Below are 11,817 nucleotides of genomic sequence, written 5' to 3'. Positions count from 1 at the left end.
GCTAGAACCAGAAAACCAGAAAAATGATGCCTCCATTGGAGGTAAGGGAGTGCATATCCTAGAATGACCCACTGAGATTGCAGAGCAACTGTGTCAAAAATGCTTGGAGGAGAGACGAGGCTATCTTATCAGGACATATTACAGATCTATTATTAAGATATATTAAGTCCTATTACCAATCTCCTTTTTTCTCTCTTCCTCCCTTTGCCAGATTTTGCTCCAAATTCTTAGTTATTACATTTCCTGTACAGGTAAAAAAATTTAAAGAACTCCCTTTTTACCTGACACCTGCTTTCTCTCTCTCTCTGGCTTCCTCTCTCTGTCTCTCTCTCTTTATTCTGTCTATGTCTCTGTATCTCTCTCTTTTTTCTGTCTATGTCTCTGTATCTCTCTCTGTCTTCTATCTCTGTCTCTGTATCTCTGTCTCTCTCTCCTTCTTGGTCTCTCTCCACTTTTGCATTCTGACATCCTTCACTCAACTCAACATATTAATGTCCACACCCGAACTTAGGCTATATCTCTCCCAAAGACAGTGAGGAACTTTATATAAGAACCAGTTTCTCTGAGGGAAGTAGTTTATTTTCCTTTGTACATTTCTTCTAATTAAAAGGATAATATTTATAAAACACTGGACACAGTGCTGATGCATAGAAAAAACTTAATGCTTGGTGGCATTTATGACTATCATGTTATTCTTACTTTTTCTTACACTAGGGGAAAATAAAATATATTTTGCCTGTCCATTTAAGAAGAACCATGTTCATAAGTGCCCAGACACATCCATGTGATGATCCCCACCTGTCCATAGATAGAAAACACATTTCTAGGTACAGATAATAGGATGAAGTTCATCACAATGGCTCATAAACAAGAGATTATGATCACTTGAGGCTAAGCAAAAAGGGATAAGAAACAATAGCTAGTATGTATCAAATACAAATTTTCACATACCTGAACCCTTACAACAGTCCTATGGGGACAGACATTATCTTCAGCTCTTCTATTATATTTTATCACCACCAAATTGGCACGCAGGAGCTTAGAAGACAGAATTTTCTGTAAAAGTTTTTATTTATGGCATTCTTCAGCTCCTTGTTCCTTAAGCTGAAAATGATTGGGCTAAGGAAGGGGGTGAAGACAGTATAGGTGGTGGCTATCAAGGCATCACTGTACATAGAATGGAGGCCCTTGGGCTTGAGGTAGATAAGGGAGGCAAAACTATAGTGCACGACCACCACAGTGAGGTGGGATACACATGTGGAGAAAGTCTTGTGCCGGCCCTCAGGAGAGGGAATCCTCAAGATGGCAGCCACAATGAAGACATAGGAGAGGATGATGAGGAATAAACAGCCTATCAGGGCTGTGACACACACCAGCATCACACCCATGATGACAGATGATGTCTTGTTCCCACAGGCCAACTTCAAGAGGGAAAGCACATGACAGGCAAAATGGTGGATCACGTTAGACCCACAGAAAGTGAAGTGAAAAACTATCATTGTCCCCGTCATCCCCATGACTGAGCCACCAGCCCAGGTCCAGGCCACAAGACGGGCACAGTCACAGGGGCTCATGAGCACATTGTAACGCAGTGGGTGGCAGATGGCCACGTAACGATCATAGCCCATGACCATGAGAAGGAAGGAGTGAGTGAAGCCAAACATGAAGGAGAAGAACATCTGACTGGCACAAGACACAAAGGTGATGGAACGATGGGTGAAGAGCAGATTGGCCAGCATGCGAGGGGTGATGGCAACAGTGAACAGAATCTCAGAGACAGAGAGGGCACACAAGAAGAGGTACATGGGTGTGTGGAGTCTGTGTTCAATCCAGATTGTGGCCATGATGAGAAGGTTACCAAGCAATGTGAACAGGAACATCAGGAGGTACAGCAGGAACAAGACAGGCAGGAGCTGCTGGGGGAAGGCTGAGAACAGGAGTTCGAGACCAACCTGGTCAATGAGGTGAAACCCCGTCTCTACTAAGACTACAAAAATTAGCTGGGTGTGATGGCAGGTGCCTGTAGTCCTAAGGCTGAGACAGGAGGATTGCTTGAACCCAGGAAGCAGAGGCTGCAGTGAGCCAAGGTGGTGCCACTGCACTCCAGTTGGGGTGACAGAGTGAGATTCGGTCTCAAAAAGAAAAAAAAAGAAACTTCAGATAATGAAAAGGCCAGCTGCAGACTAGGGGGAAATACTTGCAAATCACACATCTGACAAAAGACTTGTCTGCAAAATATAATCTGTAAAGAACTCTCAAAATCCAACAATAAGAAAGCAAACCACCCAAGAAAAATTAATGGACAAAAGATTAGAACAGACACTTTACCAAAGAAAATACAGGAGTGGGCCAGTAGGCAAATGAAAAGATGGAGAAATGCAGATTAAAAGCTCTGTGACCTGTAATCCCAGCACTTTGGGAGGCTGAGACGGGCAGATCATGAGGTCAGGAGATCGAGACCATCCTGGCTAACATGGTGAAACCCCATCTCTACTAAAAAATACAAAAAAACTAGCCAGGCGAGGTGGCGGGCGCCTGTAGTCCCAGCTGCTCGGGAGGCCGAGGTAGGAGAATGGTGTGAACCTGGGAGGCGGAGCTTGCAGTGAGCCAAGATTTGGCCACTGCACTCCAGTCTGGGCAACAGAGCGAGACTCCGTCTCAAAAAAAAAATACCCACAAGGAAGACTGAAAAATAAAAAACTGACACCATCACGTTCCGGTGAATATTTGGAGGAACTAGAATTCTCATACTGATACAGGAACTAGAAAGAAATTATTTTGGCAGATAGTGAGGGTAAGAGAGTTATCAGGAAGGTTTCCTTTTCATAAAAAGCAGCCCCCAAGTCATTTCTTTTCTAACAAAAAGCAGCCTGAAAAATCAAGCTGCAAGCATAGATTAGCAAGCTGGAAGCTTGCATGGGTAAATGCCGGCAACTGTGCCAACAGAAAAGGGATACCTGGAAGCCAGGTGTATTCAACATGGAGGTTCCCACTTCCCTATTCTTTGTTGCCATGTGTGCAGTGAAAAAGCAGGCAACATGGCACCAGCCAGGTAGAGACCCTATGTGCATAATAAAAGATTAGGGTGGGATGGCCAGCTTCTTCCCACACTATGCAAACAGCACAGCTGGTCTGATTGATCTTTCATGCCCTATGTAAAGCAGGCACTGCCTCCTCAAGCTTGTCTATAAAACCCTGTGCATTTCACCACAAAACCAGAAGACCCACTCAGGAGCCCCTCTTTCTTTGCAGGAGAGAGAGCTTTTCTCTTTTCTCTCGCCTATTAAACCTCTACTTTTTTTTTTCTTTTTTGAGACAGAATTTTGCTCTTGTTGCCCAGGCTAGAGTGCAATGGCGCGATCTCAGCTCACTGCAACATGTGCCTCCTGGGTTCAAGCGATTCTCCTGCCTCAGCCTCCCAAGTAGGTGGGACTACAGGTGTGCACCACCACACCTGGCTAATTTTTTTGTATTTTTAGTGGAGACAGTGTTTCACTATGTTGATCAGGCTAGTCTCAAACTCCTGACCTCAGGTAATCCACCTGCCCCAGCCTCCCAAAGTGCTGGATTACAGGAGTGAGCCACTGTGCCCAGCCTAAACCTCAACTCTTAAACTTACTTCTTGTGTGTCTGTGTCCTTGATTTCCTTGATGTGAGATGATGAACCTTGGGTATTTACCCCAGACAATGATGCCACTTCAATACATTCCTGATAGGAATTAAAAATGGCACGGACCTTTTGGAAACAGTTTGATAATTTCTCATCATGGTAAACATACACTGATAATATGACTCAGTCGTCCCATTCTAACAGCAATGGGAACTTAGTTTCCCCCAAGAACAAGTATGCAAATATCCATAGAAGTTTTATTCATAATATCCAAAAACCAGAAACAATCCACTTGTCCTTTAGCCAACGAAAAAAGAGTGTCCCATCCACGTCCGGAAATTCTACCCGGCCATAAGAGGAAACAGGGTCTCGATACAGACAACATGAGAGACCCTCAGATGCTTCACACTAAGCGATAGCAGCGAGACTCCAAGGCCCCCTATGGTGTAACCCCATTCACACAACAGGAAGAAAGCAGTTCTATAGAAAGACAGAAGACAGCAGTGGTTTTCAGGGGTCAGGGGTGGAAGGAGGTTTTTGACTACCAAGAGTGGCTATGGTAGTGGTACTTACATGACTCTAGCCATTTGTCAAAACTCTGAACTATCTCATGCCTGTAATCCCAGCACTTTGGGAGGCTGAGGAGGGCAGATCACCTGAGGTCAGGAGTTTGAGACCAGCCTGGTCAACATGGTGAAACCCTGTCTCTGCTAAAGATACAAAAATTAGCCAGCTGTGGGGGCACACGCCTGTAATCCCAGCTGCTCGGGAGGCTGAGGCAGGAGAACTGCTTGAACCCAGGAGGTGGAGGTTGCAGTGAGCCGAGGTCGCACCACTGCACTCCAGCCTGGGTGACAGAGTGAGACTCTGTCTCAAGAAACAAACTGAACTATGCACCAAAGAGAACAAATTCTGAAAATTTAATGTGATTTTAAGATGAGTCATGAAAATATAGGAGTGGCAAGTAAGCACACTCATTGTAATGTAGGCATACTAATACGTAATTAGGGTGACTGATTATATATAGTTTGGCTAAATATACTATGAAAGGATGCACAAGATATGAAAGTATTTATCTTTATACACATGAAGAAACTGGGCAGGTGAAGGGCATAGGTAGCACCATCACTTCTCACTGGGCATTTTATTTTTTACATGAATGAATGTATTTCTGGTCAACAATATTATATTTAAAACCTTGGGGCTGGGCGCAGTGGCTCACGCCTGTAACCCCAGCACTTTGGGAGGCCGGGGAGGGTGGATCATCTGAGGTCAGGAGTTCAAGACCAGCCTGGCCAACATGGCGAAACCCCATCTCTACTAAAAACACAAAAAATTAGCTGGGCATGGTAGCGCATGCCTGTAATTTCAGCTACTCAGGAGGCTGAGGCAGGAGAATTGCTGGAACCCAGGAGGCAGAGGTTTCAGTGAGCCAAGATGGTGCCACTGCACTCCAGGCTTGGAGACATAGTGAGACTCCATCTAAAAAAAAAAAAAAAAGGGACCGGGAGGAGTGGCTCACACCTTAAATGCCAACACTTTGGCCAGGAGTTTGAGGTTGCAGTGAGCTATGGTTGTGCCACTGCACTCCATCCTGAGAGACTGAGGGAGACTCTGTCTCAAAAAGACAAAATGAATTAACAAAAAAAAAAAGAAACAAAAAGCAAAACAAAGCAAATGTACGCACCACCTGTCAAAGAGTCTCTTCTACTCAGTCTGGAGTCTGTAGGGGTTCTCAGGTGATCTGATGTGCCTAGAGCTGAGACCCACTTTGAAAAATCATGTCCTCGACATGATAAGGTGTGACCTCTGATGCCAAACTGCTCAGATTCACCCCCAACTCCACCCTTCAGTGGTTGACCTTGAACAAGTGCGTTCATCTACAATCTGTAAGATCAGTGTGAGGATGAAATCAGCATTTACCTGAGGGAGCTGAAAAGTCACCTTCTCCCTTCTCAGTGATCTACTTCTGTTAATACGACCAAAACATTCAGTGTCTGTGGAATTTCCAAACCATGCCAGTTCTATGAAAGGTGTCTAACCACACCTGTATCTTACATGAATATTTGTGCATCTATTGCTATGAAAATGTGATCTCTACCCCAAACGTTACTTGATGAAGAATAACTCAATTTGTTACTAACAGTCAATGTGTGTGAAGATAATTCTTACAACGTGAGACAAAACACTTTTATTTTCTAACAATGTCTTTTTTTAAAATCAAGACTGATTTGAACACTTAACACACACATTTTGAAGACCACAAAATGTTTCCTAAGATGATTTAACGTCATGGAAAGATGCTCACAGCATATTACTATATGAACAATCACACAGAAAAAAAAAATAGGTGTAAGATAAAATAGCATTTTTTTTATTGAGGTAGAACTCACCTACCACAAAATTCACCAATTCAAAGTGTCCAATTCAACAGCATTTAGTGCACTCACAATGTCGTGCTACCTTCGTCACTATCTAGGTCCGGAACATTTTCACCATCCCAGGAGGAAACCCCATCCTGATTAGCAGTCGCTCCTCAGTCCCACCTTCCCACAGCTGCTGAAAGCCACCAATCTGCTATACATCTCTTCAGATTGGCCTGTTCTGGAAATTTCATATAAAAGGACTGCACACTGTATGACCTTTTGCATCTGATGTCTTTCATTCAGTATCATGTATTCAAGGTTCATCCACAGTGTAGTAGGGATCACTGCTTCGTTCCTTTTTATGGCTGTGTAATATTCCATTGTATGGATGGACCACATTTTGTTTATCCTTTCATCTGGTAATATACACCTTGGGGTTGTTTTCATCGTTTGGCCACTGTGAATAGGGCTGCCATGAACATTCATGCACAAGCGCCATTTTGTTTGAACACCTGTCTCAATTATTTTGAGTAGGTATCTAGGATGGAATACAGGACTGTGGAATAGGGTCATAGGGCAAATTCTATGCTTCACTTTTGATAAATCAGGGGTCATTTTAGTGGGGGTCAGAGTAAGTCTCTGTTGAACTCAGTTCAGGGGCTCCACCCGCAGCCAAAGTCCGCCCTCTGTGCGCAGGACCAGCTCCGGCTTCCTGCGGGGTTCGGTGTGGTCCGGCAGGACGCGGAAGCGCAGCAGTGTGAGCGCCAGGACCACCTTCATCTCCGCCATCGCGAACGTCTGCCCAATGCAGTTCCTGGGGGAGGGGGTTGGGAACTCTGACCGCAACCAAGAACCCCATCCTGGCCCCATCAAGCCGGGAACCTGGCCTGGGACAGCCAACCCCACCTAGAGTAGCTTGAGAATAGAGAAGTGGGTATCCGTGCCTGGATCCCCATGTAGGCTTGCATATCCTGCAAGCCTAGCCCAGCTCCAGCCCCCAGCCTAGACCAAGGTGGGGTTAGAGTGGGCTCTGAGCACACCACAGACCCTTCTAGGACCAATCCAACCCTACTCTATGGACCTTTTCCCATAAACTCCAGAGGAGGTGAGGGAAGGAGAGCTGGAACTCGGACCATCTACAATGTCCCCCTTCTCCCCACTGTCATGCCCAGACCCCTGCACCCATCAACTGGGACCCATCTCAGACACAGGCCGCCCTTACCTGGGCCCTGCCGAGAAGGGAATAAAAGCCAGAGGTGACCTCTCCTTGATGTTCTCTGGGTCAAAGCGAAAGGGATCGTAGACCTGGAGGTGAGACCAAGAATCGTTGCTGGGTGAGGTCTCCCAGGTCCACCAGCCTTGGAGAAACAGACAGTTGTGTGTGTCTTGGAGGGAGATGATGTTGGATTCTCCTGATCAAAACCCTGCCCCTTCCTCTAGGAGCCTTGGAATGGACAAAAACAGAGTGAGGGGGGGGGCCCGCACCTCAGGATCTGGCCACACAGTTGGGTTGTGATGGGTTCCAAAAACACTGAGGAGGCAGGTAATGCCTGTGGGAGAGAAGGGGGCAGTCAGGAGAAGACCTCCTTCCCTGAGGGGGCCCTCGTCCTACCCAGGAGGCTCCTTCTCGTGAGACTGTGAGCACCTTTGGGGATGACCCGGCCGTCTGGGAGCACAATGTCCTGGGTGACATGGCGGGAGATGACCGGGACTGGGGGATGCAGCCGCAGGCTCTCCTTAATGCACATGGTCAGGAAGGGCAGCTGGGCCAAGTCGTCCCTAAGGAAACACCCAGCCCTAGTCATTATAAAGGGAGCAAAGACACAACTATCAACTTCTCTGTTTGCAAGTAAGACCTTTTCTCCCTGTAATGAAATAAACTTTTAAAAAGAATTGTTACAAAGTTGCAGTAATAAAAACAGTGTGGCACTATGGCAAAAACAAGAAAACAGACCCATGGAGAAGAACAGAGAGCTCAGAGAAAGACATAAGTGAAAACTTCACGTTTGATAAAGAGAGCCCCTGTCCAAAATAAAATCCTGGGAAACTGATGGATTTTACGGTTGTGAAAGAAAAATGTGGACCAATTTAACTTCACGGAAGTTGAATATGCTCAAGGTAGTAGTTTTTGCAAATAAAGGATATTAATCAAAAGTACCCTTCAAAAGTTAAAAGGCAATATTTTGCAACCCAAGACAGAAAAAAAAAATCAATTTTGGCCAGGTGTGGTGGCTCATGACTGTAATCCCAGCACTCTGGGAGGCTATGGCGGGCAGATCACAAGGTCAGGAGATCGAGACCATCCTGGCTAACATGGTGAAACCCCGTCTCTACTAAAAATACAAAAACTTAGCAGGGAGAGGTGGTGCACACCTGTAATCCCAGCTACTCCGGAGGCTGAGGCAGGAGAATCGCTTGAACCCGGGAGGTGGAGGTTGCAGTGAGCTGAGATAGCACCACTGCACTCCAACCTGGGCAACAGAGACTCCATCTCAAAAAAAAAAAAATCAATTTTAATACACATTCTTAAAAGTAAATATTTTTGAAGAATCCAAAGAAAAAGAGCAAAAAAGTAAAGGAACAACTTCCACGAAAAGAAAACGTCCACGAGATGTTTAACCTCACTCTTATTTATAACAACGTCCATCAAAAGAAGAAAGGTGAAGATTGGCATAGATTTTAACATTTAATAATACTTTAGTAGTATTGGTAAAGTTATGGGAAAGCTTGTGCCATCAAACTCAGCTAATAGGAAAGGATTTGCAATGATAATTAAAATTGTACAATGCAAATGTTCTTTGATTCAGCAATTGCACTTGAGGGAATTTGTCCTGCAGACATGCTTATACATGTAAGGAATGGTCACTGTGTACACATGCTGACTGCCTCATGTCCACTTTTAGCAAAAGGTTAGGAACAAGCCACATATACATTGATGGGAAGATGTTTAGATAAATAGCCACACAAGGGAATACTATACAGCTACCCAAAAGGGGGAAATAGGGATCACTAGTCTCATCACATACTATAGGCTAGAAGGTAAATCAGTACCGACAATCTGGAAGGCAAACTGGAAATATCTACGATCATTGAAAATGTTTATGTGTATTCAACATAGGAATGAGATGAATAAATAAGGAATAAAATATTTAGCACTCAGAAAAATATAGCATTAAGACACACTGTCTAGTGAAAAAAGTTACAAAGGTATACATATGTGCATGTAAAAAGAGCAAAAAGTATTGAATATATATTTATGGAAATGAATGATTCAGAGGTAGATGAAAGATTGATAGATGATGATAGACAGATAATAGATAGACGACAGATATAGAGAGATAGATAATAGATACATACATAGATGATAGGAACAGAGACCCATAGATGATAGATAGATAATAGGTAGATAGATACATAAGTAGATGATAGATAATAGAGATAGATAGATAATACAGATAGATAGATGATAGACAGATAATAGAGATAGATAGGTGATAGATAGATAGATGAGATAGAGAGATGATAGATAGCTAGATAGATAATAGAGATAGGTGATAGATAGATAATATAGATAGATAGATAGATGAGATAGAGAGATGATAGATAGCTAGATAGATAATAGAGATAGATAGGTGATAGAGAGATAATAGAGATAGATAGGTGATAGATAGATAGATAGATAGATAACAAATCTACAGCTCTGGAGACACCTTTGGAGAATGAGAAAGGATTAGGTGGGGTGGCAGGATTGTCAAGGAAAACCCTAGTCTTATCTGTAATATCTCATTTGGTGCAAGAAGAACCTGTCCTTATCATTGGTTTTGTAATTTAATGCTCATTTTCTATGCGTTGTGTATATACAATGGAATACCATTCAGCCTTAAAAAAAAAAAAAAACTTATCTCATCTGCCACAACATGGAAGAACCTGGAGGAACTTATGCTAAGTGAAGTAAGCCAGGTGCAGAAACACAAACACACATGATCTTACTTGTCCAGGGACCTGAAATAGTCAAGCTCATAGAAAGGAGTGGAGGCCGGGCGCGGTGGCTCATGCCTGTAATCCCAGCACTTTGGGAGGCCGAGGGGAGCAGATCACAAGGTCAGGAGTTCAAGACCAGCCTGGCCAATATGGTGAAACCCCATCTCTAATAAAAATAAAAAAAAATTAGCTGGGCGTGGTGGCAGGAGCCTGTAATCCCAGTTACTCAGGAGGCTGAGGCAGGAGAATCGCTTGAACCTGGGAGGCAGAGGTCGCAGTGAGTTGAGATCATGCCACTGCACTCCAGCCTAGGTGACAGAGCAAGACTCCGTCTCAAAAACAAACCAAAGAAAAAAAAGAAATAGAAGTAGAATGATGGTTACTAGAGGCCAGGGCTGAGGGAGGGACAGAGAAGGATGAGATGTTGGTCACAGGATAGAAGCTTCAGTTACGCAAGAGGAATAAGTTTGTGAGAGCTACTGCACAGCATGGTGATTTAGTGAACAATGTATTAATTGAAATTGCTAAGAGAGTACATTTCAAATGTTCTCAACACAAAAATGATAAATACATGAGGTGTTGGATTTGTTCGTCACCTTGATTTAATAATTTCAGGTTGTATACCTACATCATAACATCACATTGTACCTCTAATATATATAGTTAAAATTTATCAATGAAACAACAATTTTAAAAACAAACTCATTTTTGAAAACTCATATTTTGAGAGAAATATAAAATCTCAGAGATGAAGTACAGAACTGCGTCTATTTTTATAGTTTTATTTACAAAGAAAAACACAGTACATGTTCATATAAACAAAAATCACAGAGGCAGTTCATATAAACGTAGGCATCGGGATAGCCATTTCCTGGAAGAATACACAGAAAACTGACCGTAGTCACTGCTAAGGTGGAGCTTAATAAGGAAGCTCATTTTTATCATAATTTTTTTGGACCCTTTCTTTTAACCACATGCACAATTTTTGCTTGAAATCTGGGTTTTATACTCCAGGACGTGGGTCTGGGCAAAGATTTTCTGCGTAAAACCTCAAAAGCACAGGCAATAGACAAATGAGATTACAACAAGGTAAAAAGCTTCTGCACAGCAAAGGAAACAATCAACAAAGTGAAGAATCAACTCACAGAATGGCAGAACATATTTGCAAATTACCCACCTGACAAGTGATTAGTAACCAGAATATATTATATAAGGAGCTCAAACAATTCAATAGGAAAAAAAAACCATCAAATCATCTCATTTAACAATGGACAAAAGATCTGAATAGACATTTCTTAAAAGAAGACATACAAAATGGCCAATAGGTAGATGGAAAAATGCTCAATGTCACTAATCGTCAGAGAAATGCAAATCAAAACCACAATGAGATATTGTCTCATCCCAGTTAAAATGGCTTTTATCAAAAAGACAGGCAACGATAGATGCTGGTGAGGACATGGAGAAAGGGGAGCTCTCACACACTGTGGGTGGGAATATAAATTAGTGTAGCCACTGCAGAGAACAGCACAGAGATTCCTCGAGAAACTAAAACTAGAACTACCGTATAACCCAGAAATTCCACTACTGAAAAGAAAGACAAGAAATTTATATCCCAAAGAAAGAAAATAAATCTGTTGAAGAGATAGCTATACTTCCGTGTTTATTGCAGCACTATTCACAGCAACCAAAATATGAATTCAACCTAAGTGCCCATCAACTGAATGGATAAAGAAAATGTGGTGGCCGGGTGCGGTGGCTCACGCCTGTAATCCCAGCACTTTGGGAGGCTGAGGTGGGCAGATCATGAGCTCAGGAGTTCGAGACCAGCCTGGCCAATATGGTGAAACCCCATCCCTATTA

General features: G+C 43.2%; 2 protein-coding genes across 3 annotated transcripts in view; both read right to left on the bottom strand.

The window, feature by feature from the left end:
- Positions 1-1,013: 1,013 nt before the first annotated feature.
- LOC117074177 (olfactory receptor 10H3) lies at positions 1,014-1,931 on the bottom strand (the record flags this gene model as incomplete). Its single annotated transcript, XM_033195372.1, has 1 exon — positions 1,014-1,931. A coding segment is annotated over one exon (918 nt), but the record flags the coding sequence as incomplete, so codon positions are not given.
- Positions 1,932-5,876: 3,945 nt separating this feature from the next.
- LOC117074427 (cytochrome P450 4F2) overlaps positions 5,877-11,817 on the bottom strand; it is a 52,982-nt gene continuing 47,041 nt past the window's right edge. For both annotated transcript variants that reach the window (XM_033195864.1, XM_033195863.1), the window contains exons 10-13: positions 7,622-7,755; positions 7,462-7,526; positions 7,199-7,281; positions 5,877-6,790 (exon numbers count right to left, since the gene is read on the bottom strand). In XM_033195864.1, the coding sequence (XP_033051755.1) occupies positions 6,625-6,790; positions 7,199-7,281; positions 7,462-7,526; positions 7,622-7,755 (448 nt within the window). In that variant the 3' untranslated portion in view covers positions 5,877-6,624. The remainder of the gene's footprint in view (positions 6,791-7,198; positions 7,282-7,461; positions 7,527-7,621; positions 7,756-11,817) is intronic.

This window comes from Trachypithecus francoisi, unplaced genomic scaffold (assembly GCF_009764315.1).
Source record: "Trachypithecus francoisi isolate TF-2019V2 unplaced genomic scaffold, Tfra_2.0 Lachesis_group5, whole genome shotgun sequence".
Classification (NCBI taxonomy): Eukaryota; Metazoa; Chordata; class Mammalia; order Primates; family Cercopithecidae; genus Trachypithecus; species Trachypithecus francoisi.
This window is presented reverse-complemented; position numbering and strand designations above follow the sequence as displayed.